The sequence below is a fragment of the Pogona vitticeps genome, chromosome 3 (assembly GCF_051106095.1).
Source record: "Pogona vitticeps strain Pit_001003342236 chromosome 3, PviZW2.1, whole genome shotgun sequence".
NCBI classification, from domain to species: Eukaryota; Metazoa; Chordata; class Lepidosauria; order Squamata; family Agamidae; genus Pogona; species Pogona vitticeps.
In genome coordinates, this window is record NC_135785.1 from 11,755,012 (window position 1) to 11,777,064 (window position 22,053).

At 43.4% G+C, this 22,053-nt stretch overlaps 1 protein-coding gene across 1 annotated transcript; it reads right to left on the reverse strand.

Moving 5' to 3' along the window:
* Positions 1 to 115: 115 nt before the first annotated feature.
* ACTL6A (actin like 6A) lies at positions 116 to 20,691 on the reverse strand. Its single transcript, XM_072996228.2, has 14 exons — positions 20,535 to 20,691; positions 18,718 to 18,794; positions 17,421 to 17,595; positions 15,143 to 15,243; positions 13,921 to 14,018; positions 12,802 to 12,896; positions 11,494 to 11,600; positions 9,406 to 9,495; positions 8,074 to 8,135; positions 5,973 to 6,087; positions 4,801 to 4,881; positions 2,982 to 3,077; positions 1,952 to 2,038; positions 116 to 597 (listed from the first exon to the last, which is right to left on the reverse strand). The coding sequence occupies exons 1-14, from the start codon at positions 20,557 to 20,559 to the stop codon at positions 517 to 519; spliced, it is 1,290 nt and encodes a 429-aa protein (XP_072852329.1). The 5' UTR covers positions 20,560 to 20,691; the 3' UTR covers positions 116 to 516.
* Positions 20,692 to 22,053: the final 1,362 nt, after the last annotated feature.

The following is a 22,053-nucleotide window of genomic DNA, read 5'->3' on the forward strand; positions in this document are numbered from 1 at the left end:
GAGATCAGTTTAGCTGAGGACTATAGTCTTATTTGCTTCTCTTCCCACTTGGTGGGTTAAAATGTGCACATGAATGTAGAGAAATTGGTGATGGGTAATACAATAATGAAGAGCCTTTAAAACAAACTAGAGAAATTTATTAAAGTCAATGTAACAAGGAAGACTAGTTTGAAAGAAGACACATTTCTTTAAAATGTCACTGAAAGGCAAGAAATTACATCCATAATCCATAGCTTCGTTTCCAGGAGAAAAAGACCTTTTCTTGCAGAAAATAGATATTTATACAAAAATTATAAAAAGTCTGTATAAGAGTTATTGCATTTACAAAGGATGTGGGCATCCGTTTGACAGACACAGTGTTGACTTTTAAAATAATACCTATGGTCTGTTAAAAAAATGAAATGAGAGAATGCACAAAGTATACACTTCTACAAAAGAGAGAATTTCATTCCTGAGTATGCTAAAGCTATCAAATATTAAAAGCACTGGGGAACATCGCCTCTTGAAGCAGGACGTTTATGGGCACTTTCTTTCCACACACTGCTTCCCTCCTTCTTCATACTCTTGCTTGGAGATCCACATCTGTTGGAAGGTACCCTGCAGAAGACAAGTCAAGTGTCACCACACCTCCAGGACGATGGCGGAGTGGTCAATCAAAATTCTCAAAGAGCTGTGGCGCCATCCCCGACACAAGGTTAGGGAGATATGAGGCTAGCCAAGAGACCTAAGAGGTGTATAAACTGCCACACTGGTGGGCAGAAGGTGGAACTTATTTCTCTCTCTCTCAAAATGCTAGAAATGTCATCCACAGAAGCTGAATAGTGAGAGATTCAAGACTGACAAAAGAGCGAGCTCATACAGGGCACAATTAGGCTAGAGAATTCACTGTCACAAGATGTGGTCATGGCTTTCCAAATTGTTGTAGTTTAGTAGTGTCTGACTCTTTGTGACCCCATGGACCAGAGCACGCCAGGCCCTCCTGTTTAAACAGCATCAAGTTATCCAGTTCCCTACTTGGCACTTATTATGGGTGATATAGAAAGTATTCAGATATCACCACCAGCTTCAGTAGACAACCCGTTCGTTGTACATTTTATCTATACAGTGGTACCCCGCATAGCGACGATAATCCGTTCCGGAAAAATCGTCACTATCCGGATTCGTCGCTATGCGAAATAAAAAAGCCCACAGGAATGCATTAAAACACGTTTAATGTGTTCCTATGGACTTAAAAACTCACCTTATGCGAAAATCCTCCATAGGGGTGGCCATTTTCGGTGCCTCTAAAGCGAGACAACAAGCGGGTGGCCATCTTGGAACCGCCGATCAGCTGTGCAAAAATGGGGCCTTTGGGAAGACCGCGCTCCACCGGCATTTTCGCCCAGCTGATCGGCGGGGCTTCGGGATGATGGGGGAAAGGGCTCCCCCGCGGTACTTCCAAACCCCTGCCGATCAGCTGGGGGAAAAATGGGGCCTTCGGGAGACCGCGGGGGAGGGCTCTCCCGCGGTCCTTCCAAAGCCCCCGCTGATCAGCTGGGGGAAAATGGGGCCTTTGGGAGGACCGCGGGGGAGCACTCCCCCACGGTCCTCCCAAAGCCCCAACCGACATTTTTTGCCCAGCTGATTGGCGGGGCTTCAGGATGATGAGGGGAAGCACTTCTCCGCGATCATCCCGAAGCCCCGCCGATCAGCTGGGCGAAAATGCGTTTGCAATGATCGCTTCCGCGATCATCGCAAAGCGATTTTTCCCCATATGGAACATCGCAATGCGATCACTTTTGCGATCACAAGATCTTCATCGCTATGCGGATTCGTCATTAAACGGGGCACTCGTTAAGCGAGGCACCACTGTACACTGTTCCATCAGACTCCTTCCCATTATCAAATTTACCCATCCAAATTCTCCCAAGGAATGTCACACATACTGCCAGCAAAACACAACTTTACTGACCAGAGAAGCCAAAATGGATCCTCCGATCCAGGAACTAAACCTTCGCTCCACTGTTGTATTGTTGGCTATCAGTTTCAACCGCATGCTCTGAAATCAAGAGAGAGATTATCAGTATAGCAGAAAAAGAGACCTCAGTGATGATTGGCAATAGCATTTATTACTTTGCTTTATGTGTATAAAACACTACATTGGAAGAAGCCTCTGGGCTTAAAAGCAACAAGCCCTTTCTGGTGTTGTGCCTTTTGAAACACGTGCAAAATTAGGAAACACCTGGGTTTGGTACTCATTGCTCCTGCAACAAACCAGAATGTCAGACCTTGCATCTTGAAGCCCGCCTAGGCTTAAAAGGGCATCACGTGCAGACCACTCCCTAACAGGGCAATGAGTTGCCAACTAGAATAAAGAGTGTTGCAAGTCACATAGCCAGCAAGGGAGAAACACTTGGGCAAGTCGTCTGTTCACTTATCCCACTCGTGCAACAGGCTCTTGGGTGAACAAGTCACCAAGTAATGGAGTTTGCAGAAGGGGATACCCTGTGCCCCCTCCCACAAACAGAATCCCATTTAGACAAAATACACTAGGACTCCATTATCCATGGATCCGTATCCACTGGCTGACGTCGCTGCGGTCTGAAAATATTAAAAGAAAAAAAATCCAAAAAACCCTATTTTCACACATATTACCAGAACCAGCTATTAGAGGGAGTTAAAGACCATGCTATGAATACATACTTATGAGTGACCAGTTTTGATAATGCCATGCTATGTACTGTATCTAGCCATTTGGTATCATCCATAGTTTTCAGTCTCCATGGAGTGGCATTTGGAACCCATCCTCAGCAAATATGGAGATCCTCCTGTATGTACTTTCCACAGCCTTCTGACTGTGCAGAAGCTCCAGGGAGCACTAGGTTATGCTCCACAGAACCCAGAAAGGCGTCTGGCTCTGGAATTGACAACCTGCACAATCCAAACAGCCCAAGAACTGTAATATGAGAAGTGCAAGGGAAACGTCACTTGAACAAACTTACAGGAGGAGTTTTCTGGGAAAGTTCTCTATTCAGCCTGTCTGTGAAGCTCTGGAGTAGCGTATTGCCTCCGGCAACAATCACACTTCCATAGAGGCCCTGAAGAAAAAAAGACAGCAATCCAAAGGGGGGATCATGACAATGATTTTGCTCTCTCTGTTTCAAAAGACAGAAAAATGAGGGGGCAGCAAAACTATTAATAACTGAAAATAGTAAATTCCAGCCCCACAATGATAAAACTGAAAGGAAAAAAATTCAGTCTTACTAACCCTACATAGTACGAGGCTGCAGCTTCTTATCCCTTAAGGCAGGGGTCCGCAACCCCCGGTCCGCTGCTGAGCCCACCCATGCATGCACCCCACCCCCCACGAGCGAGCACCCCCTACCCGTGAGCATGGGGATGCCCTGCCCCCCTGCACACAGACCCCCCCAACCCGTCTGCGGTTCAGAAAAGGTTGGGGACCACTGCCTTAAGGTACAAGGAAGATCTAATTCATTAGACGTTTTGCTCCATAATCCACCAGCTGGGTAAGGCAAAGCATGAGAACATGGGAAGTGATGTTCTGGGTGCGGGCTCACCCTTTACAGCAGAAGATTCACACATTTCCTTTATTTCAGTTATGAAGTGGCCATGCTTCTTTGGCTCGAGGGCGATTCACTCTCTATGCTGGATCTCTTGGTACCGCTTGTTTCTGGATGTCTTGCTTTTCTTTCCGAATTCAACTGGCAATGGACTTTTTAAAAAACATTTTAAGTGTATGTTTCTAGGAGTGTTTACTAATGTATGGGTCCACACAGATTGGAAGGTAAAGTGAAGGATTTCAGGACTAATAAAGGGGTGGGATCACAGTGCACCTATTCTGCATACAAACTCTCGGGTCAGAATCCTGTTGAGGAAACAGACAGTGACATGAAGTTTTCCCTCTGGAGGGCCCTCGTTTGCAATGAAATTGGGTGAACCAATCACACGGCTAACGACACAAACGACCACCGACCAGGGAGGAACCCACTTAGGCAACTGTCTTTGTGTATGTGATTCTTCCCAATCGGATTCTGGACTCCAGAGTTCATTTCCTGTCCTCTCCAGGGTAAAAAATATGGAACACCTTGTCGCTGGAAATTACCCTAGCACCCTCGCTGGGTGTTTTTAAGAGTCATTTAAAGACCTGTCTCTTCACGCAGTCCTTCCCTCCACTCAACACCTGATTTTCTTTTTTCTTGAGCTTTTTTTTCCATCTTGATCTTCTAATTTGCTGATATAATTATGTGATTGATTTATATATACTTTGATGGTTTTATTTGATTGTATTTTACAATGTTTTATTCTTCTTTGTAAGCCGCTGTCTAGAGGGGCAGGGTATAAATCGAATAATAAATAAATAAAAAATAAGCCTTTTCAGTTTCACAGTTGTTGCCAGTCAAAGAGTAGCCAATCCTGAGCTAGACAGACCAACAGACTGGGCTCCTATAAGGCTGCTTCCTAGGTTCATTTAGTGATAAACAAAACATCTCGCATTTTCACAGTCTTCTGGACTGCTTTCAAGTGCTTTTACACGTACATTCACTCAGATCAACTCAGCTCTGTCAAGTCAGTGTGATCATCACTGCATTACCAAAGAGGAGGCAGCGAGAGTAACAGGCCCAAGACTTTGAAGGAATGTACCTACCTAAGAAAATGTGCAAGTAAGCCTTCAACTGCAAGATATGGTATAGATGGCAATAACGGGATGGGTCCTCCCTCCAAAACATGCACGTGGAATTTCAACTAGGACGTCTGTCAGGTTATTTCCCCATTAAGCCATAATGCCTGAACAATACCTACCGGCCTAATGTCTATATCACACATCCCGACACTTGTGGTGACCAAGTGACTGACACCAAGCATTGTGTTGCCAGATAAACCCTGGAGAAAGAAAGGAAAAAAATAAAAGAGAACACCACTATTACAAATGCACCGCAATTGTACAAACAGTACAAGAGAACAGTTCTTGTTTACAATACATATACCCAGGCTCGCAAGCAGTGGTGGAAGTTCAAAGCTGATTCTACCAAACAATACACAAAGAGAGGGAGGGAGAGATGTTAAAAGAGACGCAGAATCCATGGAATCTCTTGGGGGGGTGGAACTGGGGGAAAATAGATTCTCTGTAACAGAACTAGAAAATCCCATCACTTGCTCATGAAGGTACAACCTTCATCCAGACAATGTCTTCTTTATCAGTGTTCAATCAAGACCTGCTGTGCTAAATATTTCATTTCAAGGTAAGAGACTCCTTTTTCATTAAACAGGTACACCTCAAGCTGTTACCATTGCATTTTTAGAGGAGGGGAATTCATTAATTTCTTAATTTCGGGTGGAAGGTCTGAGAAATAGACAGTGAAAGGCAGGGTTACACAAGGTCACAGTAAATGCAGTGCACAACCCTAGTATTATGGCCTGTCAGGTGCACCACGAGTTCTCTATTTGTAAGTCCAGGCAAAAAAAGAAAAAAAAAGAAAAAAAAAGAAAAAAGAAAAGAAAAAGGGAGGTTTATCAACCTCCAGAGGGTGTGAACGATGGCTGGAAAATGGCTTTCTGTTTGTTGGGGTATTCAAGATAAACATTAAAATTCAGTAGGGTGGCTGCCTCTGTGTCTCTCTCTGTCCCTGCTTGCTTGTTTCGCAAGAAAAGACAGGGCCAGGCCAGATTCATCTTTCAAATTTAAATGTATGTAGATACTAAATCAGAAAAGCACTTCCACTGGGAACCATCATAAGTCCCTAAATAAAATAAAGGTGGGTGGGGCGCACACAGGAGGCTATTCCAAGGTTTTGGCATTAGGTTGGCTAAATGTTTACAAGAGGCAAAGCTGGATTCATACATATCTTATATTATAGAATTCAGTTTGCTTATCACGCAATACCAGTCTGTACATCATGGGTGAAAACAAAGTAAAAAAAAAAAAGTAAGAAGCACCAGGGCCAACTCTAACATGCCATTTTATTTAATTTTACCTTTACATTGGAAGGGTCGAACAAGCCTTCAGGAATTTTTAGCCGCTCAGCCCCAAAGTCGCAGTTGTAGCCGTTTGGGAACTCATAATGTACGGTTGGCATCTGTGCGGCCACCCTAGATGCAGAAGGACTCATTTTAGAACACAGCTAAGAGCTTCAAATACATTTCTTTCTCACTCCCCTTGCAAAGAAATGAAATACAGTGGTGCCCCGCATAGCGACGATAATCTGTGCAGCAAAAATCGTCGCTATACGGATTCGTCACCATGCAAAACAAAAAAGCCCATAGGAATGCATTAAAACACGTTTAATGCGTTCCTATGGGCAAAAAACTCACCGTTATGCGAAAATCCTCCACACGGCCACCATTTTCGCTGCCCGGTAAGCAAGGAATATGGGCGAAAACACAGCTGGCGGCCATTTTGCCATCTTCTCCACTCCAGCCAGCTTCTAAGGCCAGCGCCGATCAGCTGTGAGGCAGGGAGGGGGAGGGGCTGGAGGGGAGAAGATGGCTCCCGGCTCTTTTCTGGGACGGATTCCTCACAAGAAGATCGCGCACCCCACCGATCAGCTGTGAGAAAACGGGGCATTTGCGATGATCGCTTCCCCCGCTCATCGAAAATGCCCCGTTTTCGCACAGCTGATCGGTGGGCCTTTGCGAAGATCACGTGGCCCCGCCAATCAGCTGTGCGAAAATGGGCCGTTTGTAATGATGGGGGGGGGAAGCCATCATCGCAAAGCGATTTTCCCCATAGGGAACATCGCAATGCGATCGCAAAAGCGATCGCAAAATCTTCATCGCTATGCGGATTTGTCATTAAACGGGGCACCCGTTAAGCGAGGCACCACTGTACGTTGTGTATTAACTTTTTTCCCCCTTTGCAACAAACCAAGGCTACCCAGAGATCTTTGCTGCACTGAACAGAAAGGATCCTTTCCCTCACCCAATGCACACACACACACAATTTCAAAGCACAGTTTTCTCCCAGGGCTGCAGAGAAAAAAAAAAGAAAATCATTTTCTTCAGCAGATCCTTTTGGTTTCCTATGTCGTTAACAGAGACGACACATCAGTTCAAACAGCTAGATAGGATTTCTTCCTGCATTTTCTCAAAAAGATATGAAGAATTCATTGGCAAAATGATCTGAAAGGTCACATATAGATAGAAAAGCTTTCCCCGCTCATTGCAAATGCCCCGTTTTCGCACAGCTGATCGGCGGGCCTTTTTTTTCCCGCAAGACTGATGCCTCGCAAGACTAAAATAATTCATTCGTTTTGCGAGGTTACCACAGGAATGCCTTGCAATGCATTCCTATGGGAAACCACTTTTCGCAAAACAAAAATTTCACAAGACGGCATTACATGCGGAATGAATTACTTTCATCTTGCGAGGCACCACTGTATTAATATAACAGCATATAATCTGCATTTTTCGGCATTCACAGTTTGGGGGGGGGGGACTTGGAACCAATCTGTCACGTATACAAGGATCCTACTGTATTGTATTTTGCACACAAATTTAGCACTGCATTGATGAGTCTACTTTTCCTTTGGACTTGTGTGCCCCTGTTTCCTCCTCAAGCACAATCACAAAGGAACTGGAAGTTTCTGCTTCATTTTATATCTTCATTTAGTATTTTCAATCTCATCTTTCCTCTGACAGTGCCAAAACAACATACGATTCTCCTCCTGCTCACTTTATCTTACAGCAACGCTATATTAATTGCTGTTTACCATGTAATTATACTATGACTAAAGTTAACTAAAGTTTATGAATAAAATCCCAGGTTGATAAACTATGATTTGAAGCTGGCTTATTTCTATAATGGAAAAATGAACTACAATTGGCTTAGGTTTCTACCTGCAGCAAGACAGTTATTGAAAAATGGATGCCAAGACTGCTGAACTCCTCCTTGCAGTCATTACAGAAGAGAAGGAGGAAGCCCACTCTGCCCCGGAGGAAGATGACACTCATTCTTGTAACATTAAACTGTGATTTAGCATTACCCCTCTCAGTAAGAGCAGTCTCAGTTGAGAAATAACTTAAGATCTAATTTCTTCATGACTTATTGTGAATTTCACATGCAATTCATAGACATACTGTTCATCATACGTTGAATCGGATACTTGCAGGACCGAAGCTTGAAAATCTTGAATTACACACTGTGGGGAAAAATACACAGAAAATGTATACTTAAAGACTGTTTAAAGAGATTTCTTGTTTGAATGCCTATGTTATTTGCTGTGTAGAAAAATAAAGGACAGGCTTCCATCTGGACACTACCGGACACCATGTTTCTACGGCCAGCGATGTCCTGTGGAACGCTGGCACAGGTCACTGGGCCGAAAGATGAAAGAGGCTAGAAATTCTGAACTGTACAAAAGAGGAACATGGAGATGTTGGAACAGCGAAAGGTGTTCGTCAGGGTGCAATGAGTCAGAATGAATGGCTCCACGAAAGCAGAGTATCACCTGATAAATGCAAGGAAAGGCAGGTCTGGTTTAGGGCTTTAGAAAGGCAGCAAGATGGCCAGAGGGTAACAAATGTCACTAGAAATATCAGGATCGCCATCTACACCATTAAGGCAGCTATTGGCAGGATTCTGGCTAACATGCGTAAGTCATACAGATCTAGGGAACCCAGGTTACCATTCTTACTATAAACATAGGCAGCAATAAAAGTATGAGGTCCTAATCACAATTTCCCAGTTGTTTTGTGTACAACTTAAAAATGAAAAATGGCTTCCTCTTAAATAATACTTACAACAAATCCTTCACACCTTGTAAAAAAATGTAATACAAGTTATTTTATATCATTACCATTTCCCCTTTTCCTTCCCATGAAATAGTCCTTCTCCAAAACTTCTAACATGATCCCTGTGGGTGCCATCCCAGGCATATTCATAAGTCTTAATTGCATCAAAAGCTTATTTAAAGGGCAGTTTATGGACTGCCTGTAGCAAAAGATTCCTATTCAAGTCAATTGAATCCTGTCTTCAATTGGCAATCCAACTCTAACTCAATTTTGCTGCCTGAGGTGGAGTAACAGACAGTACCACCACCAACACAGCCAGTCAAAATACATAATACCATAGCCAGCCATGTCGTTCTGACACATGAGGCAAAATCTCTGCATCTTCCCATTCCGGACTGCACAACAAGAACAAAATTAAGTCATTTATCCATGTATTAGTCCTTTCACAATACCCCAAACCTGCTGCCTGAGGCAGGTACCTTCCCTTCCCTAATGACAAGGCCCTCCCTGATTCACCCCCTTCTTCAAAATGATGATTTATGTCGTATATTGAAATGGGAGGAGTCCACCGCCTTTCATTGTTTTGAATCAAATAATTCACTCCTTTGCATCATTCACCAGCCACAAAAAAACACTTCCACAGCTAATTTCTCTCTAGGCCCAGAAGAACACACTCACATTACACATATAGTTGTGCCAAGTCCTTGTGACTGGAGGCAGTTTCTCTTTCCTCTTCCAGTTGGCTGGAGAACCCTCACGAACTGGCTCCTGCAAGAGCAAATCAACATCATTCTAACACTTCCACAGCCCAGACACGAATGTTATAAATCTTTCCTACCAGTAGTATTGACCTAGCCAGTCGATGACGCTGGTTGACCTCTGCCATACCTTATCCGACCTTGATCGCAAGAAGATGCAATGAGCAAAAGAGCACAAAATATTCCAAGGGTGGCCGTATCACAGCCTTGTATAAAAGCCTTACGGCACTGGAAGTTTTTCATTTCCTCACCCGATGATCTTCAACACGGAATCTTGATTTTTTTAAAAAAATTTATTTTTTTTTAATTTATTTTTTGGCAGGAGCTACACTTCCTGGCCAGTCACTGCCAGCTCAGGCTCCATCAGTGTTTTGGTGGCTTAGGTTTCTTGTCCTAAGGCTCACCACTTCACATTCGTTTACACCAAAACCCACTGGCCACTTCAACAGCCGTTTGACCAATTTAGTGAGATTTTTTTTGGAGTCCTTGACTATCCTTTTTTTTCTTTTTCTTTTTTTTTGACTATCCCGCTTCCCAGACTTTCAGTTGAACGTAACGGGACTGAGAGAACACAGAGCAATATACACTGATCAGTCACAACATTAAAGCCATTGGCAGATGAATGGAATAGCATTGATTCTATCGTTACAATCGCGCCTCTCAAGGGATGGGATTTTTTAAGGCAGTAAATGAAAAGTCAGCTTTTGAGCTTCACGTATTGGAAGCAGGAAATATGGGCAAGCAAAAAGAGCTAAGTGACTCTCTGACAAGGGCCAGAGAGTGATGGCTAGATTGGGTCAGAGCATCTACAAAACAGCAAGACTTGTAGGGTGTTCCCGGTGATTAGTACCTATCCAAAGTGGTGGAAGGAACGACAACCAGCGAAGCAGCGTCAGGGTTGCGGTTGCTCAAGGCTCACTGATGCACACAAAGAGTAAAGGCTAGCTCATCTGGTCGGATCACACAGGAGAGCTACTGAAGGTCAAACTGCTGAAAAACGCAATGCTTGCCATGATAGGCAGGTGTCAGAAAACACAGTGTGTTGCAGTTTGTTGCTTATAGGGGCTGCGTAGATGCAAACTGGTCTGAGTACCCATGATGATTATCCTGGTCCACTGCCAAAAGCGCCTACAATGGAGATGGGAATGTCAGAATTGAACCATGGAACAACGGAAGAAAGTTGCATGGTCTGATGAATTATGTTTTCTTTTAAATCAGTGGATGGCCAGGTGTGTGTGTATGTCATTTACCTGGGGAAGACATGGCAATATGATAAAGTGTGGAAGAAGGCAAGCTGGCAAAGGCAGTGCTATTCTCTGGGCAACGTTCTGCTGGGAAACCTTGGTTCCCAGTATTCATGTGGATGTTCCTTTGACATGTGCCACCTACCTACAGATTGTTGCAGACCATGTATACAACTTCATGATAATTGTGTTCCTGGATGGCAGTGGCCTCTTTCAGCAGGATAACACACTCTGCCACACTGCAAAAATGGATCAGAAATGGTTTGAGGAACACGGCGAAGAGTTCAAGGTGTTGCCTTGGCCTCCAAATTCCCCAATCTCAATCTGATTGCGCATCAATAGGATGTGCTGGAACACCAAATCCGATCCACGGAGACCCTCCTCGCAACTTGCAGGGCTTAAAAAGATCTACTGTTAATGTCTTGATGCTAAATGCCACAGGACACGTTCAGAGGTCTTGACTCCATGCCTTGACACATCAGGGAGTTTTGGCCGCAAAAAGGGGACCTACACAATATTAGGCAGGTGGTTTTAACCTTGCAGCTGATCGGTGTATGGTGACCACCAGGGTAATCCAGCGAATCAGCCAGATGAGCACACAGGCAAACTCTAGTTGCTAGAGCCCTAAAATGTTCAGGAAGCTCATTCAAGTTCAGAATGTTTGAGGAACACTGCCTGAAACAAAGCTCAAAAGAAAAAAGCCAACACACACAGCAAGCCAGCAAGTTTCAGACCCTTTCACTATATCCAGCTTAGTCTCTTACCTTGGATGCAATCATATACGGAGGGATTATTTCAATGTTCATTTCCTGAAACAGCTCCCTGCACTGCATTGTAATAAAGTCACCAGCCAGAGGTGATTTCACAATGCCTGCAAATGAAATGCACAGCACAAGTGAGATACAGTAAAGGGTTACATCTTCCCCCATTGATCGGAATAGCCCGTCTCTATCCCCCTTCTGAGGCCACTTGCAGCTCCTCAAAGAATAATGAGCTTGAAGGACACTTGACCACATCCACGGATCCCTCCCCTCATGAGCAGGCAGGCTACAGAATACAGTCGTGATCCGCTTTACGATTGCCCCGCACTACGACAAAACCGCATTACGACGATGTTTTTGCGATCGCTTTTGTGATCGCAAAACAATGGTCTGAATAGGCTTTTTTTGCTTTGCGATGATTGGTTCCCTGCTTCGGGAACCAATTCTTTGCAAAACGACAATTTTCCTACAGCTGATCAGCAGTTTCAAAATGGCCACCGGGTAAATAAAATGGCTCCCTGCTGTTTTCTGGGACGGATTCCTCGCAAGACAGCCACCGAAAATGGCCGCCCTGTGGAGGATCTTCGCTGGACGGTGAGTTTTTAGCCCATTGGAACGCATTAAACAGGTTTTAATGTGTTTCAATGGGTTTTTTATTTTCGCATTATGTTTTCGTTCTACAGTGATTTCACTGGAATGAATTAACATCGTAATGTGAGGCACCACTGTAACGTTGTGGCCATCTAACAGTCAAGAAGGGCTTCTTCATCCTTAAATCTATGCTCTCAGATTTAGGCAGGTCATGATTCACAGAAATTCCCCAAGAGAGATGTTACATGGTGTTCAAAGGCATAAAAGACACTGGAGTGAAAGAAACCACATGCTGCTTAAAATTTAAGAAGACCACCAGGTGCCAAATGAAAGTGTTTCTGCTTAATAAGAGAAAAACCCCCCACACATACAAACACACAATTTATATTAACAACAGGCACCAATCTCAGCAGTCACTGCCTCTTTGATCCAGATCTTTATTCTCACCATCTGTTCTTCAAAGGTAGATTGCTTATGAATACAGAAGCTTCATTTTTCTCATATGACTGATCAACATCAATACGCTCTAGGACTCGAACGCTTTTTAAAAAAAATCAGTGCTCTTGGCGATCACATCTTTCAAAAATAAACTCTATCTATTTAGCTTGCGTTGCATGGAAAAGTCATATTATTCGTCTCATACATACAGTACATACAGTACTATGTACTCAATATTACTGCCTAAGATTACTAACCAGCCTCTCCTGGAAGAATTCTTACCTTGCTGGAGCACGTACCCATCGTGTACCGGAATTGCGGTGGTGTGCGTTGCTCCACTATCTAGGATCAAGCCCGTGGATCTGCCATTAGCAAAGCTAGTTAGAAGAGTTAAGGAAGTAAATAAAGTATGCACACAATAACCACATGACAAGGTACACTACAATTTATCTTTCTTCTGCAAATTTTATGATATCATCTCACTGTTATCCACTGCTTCCAGTAAGTCAGTTGAGAACATTAAGTACGGCAGCAGCTCTACCCACAACGGATGGAGATCAAACCTGACTGAACTTAATAGGTCTGACTTCCAAGTTAACATGCTTGGCATCAGTCTGTATAACTGCTTAAAATTTGAGCCTCCATCTACGATACTAGGCAGGGTCTTATCAATTGCATTTCTACCCTGCTTCCCCAAAAATAAGACAGGGTCTTATATTAATTTTTGCTCCAAAAAACGCATTAGAGCTTATTTTCAGGGGATGTTTTATTCTTTTCATGTACAACAATCTACATTTATTCAAATACAGTTATGTCATCTTTTGATTGCTGCACAGTGGTGGAGGGTGGGGTTTCACTAACTAGGGCTTATTTTTGGGGTAGGGCTTATATTACGAGTATCATGAAAAATCCTACTAGGGCTTATTTTCAGGTTAGGTCTTATTTTCAGGGAAACAGGGTGTTAGTCTAACCTCACAATTTCCTTTGTTTTTTTCCTACTCCTCTGACCTTAACCCTTGCCTCCAAAAAGCTTTCTACCTTCCCCAATAAGAATCATGTTCTTTGCATAAGAATTCACTTCTTTCGTCTTGATACTGCTATCTGGAAACAAGCTCCAAAAAACAAAACAAAACACACACACACCTAAAGCCCACAGACAAATATTTCATCTACTCATCTTCGGGACCAGGATGTGAAGAAAAATTTTAAATTTTTGGTCTTCATCCAATGGTTAGTCCAAGCGAAAACAAGCCTTCTGAACTACTTCAAGCTTTCTAGAGTTCAACACTTGCGTAAATGGTACCCATTTTAGTCAGGACTAAAAAGTGGATTTGAATTTTCATGCTTGCTTTTAAAACATCCACAGAAAGTTTGGAATTATGATCCCTTATTCTTGGATACGCTGTAAGCACTGCAGTTTTGCTCAGAAAGAAAGCTGGAATGTTGTAATGTTCAAACATCAGTTCTGTCAGCTTCTCACGCTTTGCTCTAGTATTCCACTGTAAGAACAAAAAGAAAAACAAGTCCTCACCCATACTCCAAAGAGTAATAGGCCCTCCCTTAAACACTCATAGGATAAAAATATATGAGACACATCATTCAGGGTTACGTCTTGTTCTAAACAGCTGAAGGCAAACCACAGATTGCAAACTAGGAAGACAATCTGAAGCATGGGTGCCCAATCCCAATAACCTGCAAGGATAACTTCTTCTAGGGTGGATAAAAATCAATGATTCTTAAAAAGGGATTGATTTAAATCACAATCTAAATTTTAAAATTATTTTTTTTACTTAAATCTTCAAAAAAAAAAACTTTTTAAAATTCAAATCATGATTTACGTTCTATAAATCAGTTCTAACTTCTTCCCTTTCCCCAGGTCAAAAGTGGTTTCATACACCATTTAAAGTGAAAGACTGCAGTACAGTATTTATCCTGGCTTCAACTGGAACTTGGTTTTCATTTGCGCACATTTAATGCAAAACTGGGTGATGTCAGGGATGATACTGGGAAATGGAATGGATCTTCACACCACTGGCTCCTGGTCTTCCTTAGCTATAGAGAAACTTTGGAAGAGGAAAAATTCTACAGACAACTAGAATTGCTGCTATAAAAATCCCTTGGAGAGAGATCCAGCTCCTATTTTCAAAGAACGTGCAAAAAAACAGCTTAACAACTTGATGACCTGGGCATTATCCCTTGCATGACAGACAATGCCAAAAACACAGTGGAGAGCAAGGGTGGGGGAGGAAGAAGCATCTTCCCTAAGCGGAACAGAAAAAAAGTCAGTGGCCACTTGTACCTATCAAGAAATTGTCTCAAAATCACCACCACAAATAGGAAACAAAACAATACACAGACTGTCTAACAAACTGTCCTGAGCAATACCATTGAACTCTATACAACACAATTATTGGAAAAAATATATGCATGATTAGAAAACTCTCCTTTAAATTTACGTGATGACAATCTAGCTATGGATAAGAACCGATTTGACAAATGCCAGCTCTTAACACGAGTTACCCGTTTACCCTTCAAATGTTTTAGTTCTGCAACTCTTCAACCACCAGACGTCTCCCATCAAATCTGTTAACTCAAAGAAAGATAATGCATTTTTTTTACTCACTGGTGCTTCTGACATGAGGACAGGATGCAAGGCAGCTTCAGATTTAATGTGCATCTTGTAGGTGTGATCTAAAATGGCCTGGAAGCTATCCCAGTCTTCAACTACAACATGAAACAAAACGGAAGATGTGAGGGCCACTCTGCTTTAGGCATGCATGAAACCTGAAGCATGCATCAATGTAAGGCACAGCAGGTGTTAAAATATAATCCATAAGCAGCAATCAAAATCTGGGATTGGCAACATTAAACCCAATCTTAAACCATTGAAAATCAATAACCCTCACACTTGTGAAACACTGCAGCCAAACATCTTAAGCATACAAAGTGCAAGTTCAGACTCTTAAGGAAACCCATAGGTCCAAGATTACAAATTGTGAACTACACGGCAAATGCCATATGGCAGCAGTCTAGAATAGCCATCTGAACAATCAGTTTATTAAAGAGCCATGACAGTGAGGCTCCTTATTAACAGATGACAGTTTGTGATCATAGACGTACTGGTCCTCTGCAAACATAAAGGTTCATGAAGGTTTGTTTTTCCTTAACTGAGGTCAAGTGTTATGTCTCAGTACTGCAACTGAGATATGAAACTGGAATTGATTTGTGGAAGCCATGGTAAAGTCACAGCATGTTCCCGCATCCCTAGTTTCTGTTTGGCAATTGTATCTGTGATGAGATGGGTTTTTGAGTTAAAATTTTTTAAGGCATATGGGTTTTGTAATTAAGAAATGAGCCAGAGAGGTTCCATCTTGTTTCTTTGTATAAAGTATCTTTGCTATGCTGACAAATTGTTTTCTAGGCGAGCAGAGAGAATGTTATTCTGAAAGCCTGAGAAAGGACTCTGTGTGATTAGATAGATGGGAATTGTTGTGACTCTTTGATAAACCACAGAAAACCCAAATAACATCTGGTGCGTATGGGAAGGAAGTCATGTGATGTAACAGGACTGTTTGCCTAGTAACGAACTCTGATTGGATGACATCGTGGGAAGGTGCATTAAGCCCTTGCCAGTTACTCTTGAAAAAGGAACTTTTTACCTATGGACTTTGTCTTTCCAAGACTGACCTTTCAGTCATTCGTGACCTACTCTTCAGCCATTTGGGACTCACCCTAATGTCTTTCGAGACGGACTGGTGGCCTACCTACATGGACTGGTTCCTATGCTTTGCTGGATTACTTTTGGACTTATGGGATTTTTCCTAAGAACTGTGCATGGACTATTTTCTATGGACTGTTCTATGGAATATTCTTTATGAACTCCTTTTCTTGGAATACTCCATATGGACTATGCTCTTGTAATTTTGTAAGGACTATGGTATATTTACTGGATTTTTCTTTTCTAAGGACTATGGGACATATAATGGATTTTTACTTTTGTTTAGGGGTTTTTATTCTATAGGATCACTGAGGACTATAGCCTTTTTATAACCTACTTGGATTATTTTGTTTTTACTAATGATTTCCTAGACTGGAACTGTTTTTATTCTTTTTAATGTCTTTTTGTGTTTTTATAGGGTTTTTGAATTCTTTTATATTTTTCATGTTTTCTTTGCCTCACTACATCTGTGTAACTAAACAGCACAATGCTAGTTTATTTATTTTGGTTTGATTTGGCTTTGATACCTAGTAACATGCTTTTTCTTTAATAAAATAAAGATTATAAAACTCATTTGGTTTCCTGAACAGTACACTTGCCATAGGGTCATCTGAGAGTGCTGCCTCGGCCTAGCTTACTTAGAGTCCTGTCAGTGGTGCAAGTTAAGTCTAAGGACTACAAAGCCCACTTGACCTTTTCACAATAATATCTGAGAGTACCAGGGTGTTCTTATGTGGGCAGACCTGCGAGAAGGAGTGTTGTATCAAGGCTAGCTGAATTTGGACTCATTCAGTTCATTTTAGCATGTGCAAACTCCTGATTGCTCTCTGTCCAAGCTTACACGTGTGTTTTCGAACCCGTGTTTGCGACAGTATCCACCTGAAAACAATCTTCAAGGGAAACAGATTATACAGGCAAGCTAAGTGATGCTTTCATCGTGCATGTGAAACCTGGCTGACGGTTAAGGGTAACAAACTCAGTTACATTTGCTAATCATGTTTCAGGAGAGGACAGCGTTCTTCAGAATGAGTTTTTAGCTAGTCATACTGGTAGTGAAAGGGAAAAAACAGAACGGAGCTATTTTTCAAACCGTTTTACCATTTAAACTGATTTTTCCTTGTAACAATGCTTCTGTCTAAAATAAAAAAAACATGCATTTTAAGAGGAAAGCAAAGTTCCGTACTCATTCCATTTTTCAAGGGTAAAATAGCTTCCATGTTCTCCCTTGGAACTCGCAACGTATTTGTGTCTATGTAGTAAGTTGGACCCCCTTGTTTGCTTTTGTCGCCATCAATCTCCATCATAGAACTTCCATCATCCCGGTCCAGTACCACACCAATTGCAGTAGGAAAGTCAACCTGAAGTGCAAAGTTTTGAACAAAACCCAACAGAGTTAGATGGTGGTTGTTGGCTCTCTATCATCTATCTGAGAGAGACTTTTTGGGGAAGAGATGAAGTAATCACTACCACCTCAAATACTCACAAATTGTTAAGAACGTCCATGTTCTGTTGGTTAACTTTTTAAGACCACAATGATGCCATATACATCTCTGGAACAGGACATTACAAAGGTCTGGGGCCAACACTGAGAAAACCCTGTCTCTAGTACCTGGAAGCATAATGGATTTGACTGATGGGCCAGAGATGATATACTTGCTGTTTCACAAGACAGGTTTCGTATTATAGTACTACCGGGAGGGAAAAGCATACCCAACCAACCCCTGAAGTAATGTTCCTTGTGTAACATTATGTTACAAAGATTCCAAAAGTGCCAGAGAGAAAAATATATTTAAGCTTCTTATTCTTGGACATATAAAAACTCATGTCCAGATCTACTGGGATAAGTTCTGTGCTCTGTGCCAGAATTGTTGTACTTTGGCAACTGGCAATATTAAGCAAGACAGAATTAATCAACCAAGAAAATCTGGCAAAATTCATAGCTAAGTGCTAATTTGAAAATTCATGTCTTCATCATTATGGAGCAACACACCTGTCTCTAGCAAGGTCTAAGTTTCCTCTTCAGAATTCTCACGTCAATATGCCCTCCCTAAAACAAAGATAGCTCCTGAACTGGCCAAATAAAGGATTAAAGCCAAAATATAAGGTGTGTATATTATAAAGATCCCATTCATGTACACATTATTTAATCAAAAAGTTGAAAGAGCCAAAAATTTCTGAAGAGGTAACTGAAAACAGTAAGACAATAGAAGTTCAGTATCAGATGCATCATTAGAGACAAACAGTTCTGTTTTGCAAGAATATAGGGTTGTTGTTTTTTAAGGGAAGAGTCTCCAATTACAATATGAGAATAAAATCAACATTCACTGGGCAGAACTCTTAAGTTTTACTGGGCTGTTCCTTACTGTCCGAGGACCTCACTGTACAGAATTCAAATGTAACACTGAACTGAGAATTTCTGTGTGTCAGATATTTAAAGTCTCTTCCTCTCATTTAATCTAATATCTCACTTTCGTTCTTACCTTCGGGCAGTCCTCCCCTGCATACCCAGCTCTGACTGTATAGGAGCCAATATCAAAAACCAGAGCACCGACTTCATCTGCAAACACAAACGCATGATCGGAAAATTTGTTGAAACAAAGCAGAGCCTAACAGGGTGAACAACGTGTTTACAGGCAAAAGAATTTAATCCTCAACACAATCAGAGAGAAAAGATGACAGAAGGCTGTGATTCTAACGACACTTCCAAAGGAATAGACATCCAGGGACACAGGACCTCTGAGCATCAACGAATGGAATCAGTCTGTACATGTTCCAGCTGCCCTTGACCTCTTCATCTTTCTGTACACCCCACACATGGTTTCACAACTGCTGCCTGCTCTTCCTGAACCCACCGCTTTCCAGAAGTTGCTGGCCTACTATTCCAATCATCACCAGCTGGAACAGCCATGGTGGCTGCTGGAGTTACAACTCCCCCCCAAAAAAATTGGACAACACCAGGAGGCAGAGAGGCTGCTGTAAAATATCAAGCTCCTTCTGAATCAAACAGGGCAGGACATTTTTACAATTAATTATTTACAGGCAGCATCCCTTCCCCTTCCTTAAAGTGTCCACTTGCAGTTCAAAAACATTGAGGAACAAAGAAAAAAATGAAGATCAAAAGTAGACAATGACTGGCATAAAACATCACACATTAATATCTATTATGTACAGAAGCAACATTATTTTCTAAAAAAAAATTAAACAGAATTACATTGTATCTCATTCAAAGGAGAAAGAGGTTAGTCAGCAGGGGACCTGTCCACTTGCTGAACTGATTATCCAGGGGGTCATGGTGGTAGACAGACAACTCCAAGGTCCCTGATCTGCCTTCATACGCTGAATACGAAGGAAAAATATCTCCAACCTTAGAGCGGGAGCCGGGAAATGGTGGGCGCTCCAAGGCTGGATGGAGGCAGTCAAGAGAAAACTGGGCAATCATCTGTCAGATCTGCTTTGATTTGGATTCCTGCCTTGAGCAGGGGGGGTTGGACTAGATGGCCTTACAGATCCCCTTCCAACTCTATTATTCTAGGAGTCTATCATCCTGTTACCTTGGCATGGCCAACTCATCAAATGGGGGGGCAAAATCTCCAATGCTGCAACCCCCCCTTTTTCAAGGGGAGGATTTCTCCTCTCGGAATGAATGAAAAGATGGGGTCACCCTACGGCGCTTGAACAAATACGCAACGTTATGACCACAATGCACTCTCAACTGGGGTCCTCCACATTCAAAGTCGTCCCTCCCCCCAATTTTTGCACCGGGGCCAATTCTGGGCTTCCCCCCCCCAAAAAAGAGGCTGCTCCTCTTGAGTAGGGATCCTGCCGCCTGGGCTGCACAAAGACGGGCCCTAAGAGGAGCTCGCCGGGGTGTGTGTGCTGCACGAATCCACTCAAGCGGAGGCTCGTTGCACCCACGCGTTACTCGCGAGGAGGCAGGATCCGGATCCTCGCGGCGGGGGGGGGGCGGAAGAGAGAGAAGAGAGGAAGCCACAAGCTCCCCAGAAGCGGCGAAAGGGGCGCTCGGCTTTCCAGCAAAGCGAGCGGGGGCAAGGCCGAGGCAGGATCCCCGGGAAGCCCCCCCCCCGTCCTCGGGGAGAGGGACCCGGCGGTGGGGAGGGGGGGCGCCTTCCAAGCCGAAGAAGGCTTTTCCCGCTCGGAGAACCGTCATGGGGGGGGGATAGAGAAAGCTCCGCTCCTCCGTCCGAAGCCGCTCCGCCCCCCCACCTCGAGAAAGGCTGAGGCGCCGCTCCGTCGCAGCCCCCCCCGGAACCCCCCAACCGCTTCCAAAGGCACTCACCCCCTCCGTACACGCCGCCGCTCATGGCCGCTCGCTCCGCCCGCCCGCTCGCCCGCACAAGGGAAACACACCCGACCGACCGACCCACCGCCCGGCACTCTCTGGCCCCAAACGCAAACTCGACCTTCCTTACTCTACCCCGCCCTCTTTTTTCTCCCAGCCAATAGAAAGTGAGAAGTTTTTTTCCCCCTCTCCGCCTGTCTATCGGGAGGGAGGGGGTCAGAATGGGAACGGGTCGAGCCAATCGAGAGCGCCCGTTTTCGAGGGCGCCTCGAGGATAGGTTTCTCGTCGTCACCGGCGGGGATTTTTTCATCTTTTCTGCGCCAACTAAAACTAAGTTTGGTTGCAGTTTGCAGAGTAGCGGGGGGGGCGGGGGGGCGGAGCCTAAAGGCGCTCGGAGGAGATCAGGGCGGGGCGGGAAAGTGAACCAGGCGCTGTGGATGGTCTACTCGAGAGTCAGCCCCCAATAGGTTCAAGTGAGGTTTACTCTCAGGTAAGTCGGAGGATTACACTATGATTGTTTACTCGAAAGTTAGCCCTACTATTATTTATTGCAGCTTCGTCGCATAATAATTTGTGACCCCCTTGAATGCGCCTGCTAGACTAGAGAGAACGTATTTACTTCCGAGTAAAGGTCTCGGCGATTACAAGGTTACATGGCTATTTCAACGGACACTTGAGTTGTAAAGCACCTAATTCAGAGATATGGGAGTGGAAAGTTTCCAGATCGTGACCATATTTTTAATTCTGCAAAGTCACTAGAGAACTTTTGTGCAAAAAAGCAACAACCCGCACATGTTTCAGGACAGCAACACAGTGGGTTCCGCTTCCTGCTGAATTCTTACAGAATTAAGCTGCACAATTTGCAGTCAAGAGGAGACTCCTTGGCAAACGAGCCCTTCTGTCACCCTGGGCAAGCCGCACCCTGTGAAGACAAATCGGGCAAAATCCAAAGAAACAAAAGAAGAAAAAGGCAAAATCAAAAAGAAGACTAAAACATGTGGCACCTTACAAACTACTGTATTATACTTTAATGTGAAAACTGATGCTTTCAAGAGGCGTTGTTATGTACCTTCTAACATTCATCTGTAGATTTCCCTCTAGATTTTGGGGCGTTGGGGCAATGCTCCGGTTGGCCGGCCCTCTTAGACTTAACAAGGGTTCGATTTTTAAAAATATATATATATATATATGTGTGTGTTTAGTCGTTTAGTCGTGTCCGACTCTTCGTGACCCCATGGACCAGAGCACGCCAGGCCCTCCTGTCTTCTACTGCCTCCCGGAGTTGTGTCAATTTCATGTTGGTTGCTTCGCAGACACTGTCCAGCCATCTCATCCTCGGTCGTCCCCTTCTCCTCTTGCCGTCACACCTTCCTAACATCAGGGTTTTTTCCAAGGACTCTTTTCTTCTCATGAGATGGCCAAAGTACTGGAGCCTCAGCTTCAGGATCTGTCCTTCCAGTGAGCACTCAGGGTTGATTTCCTTTAGAACTGATAGGTTTGTTCTCCTTGCAGTCC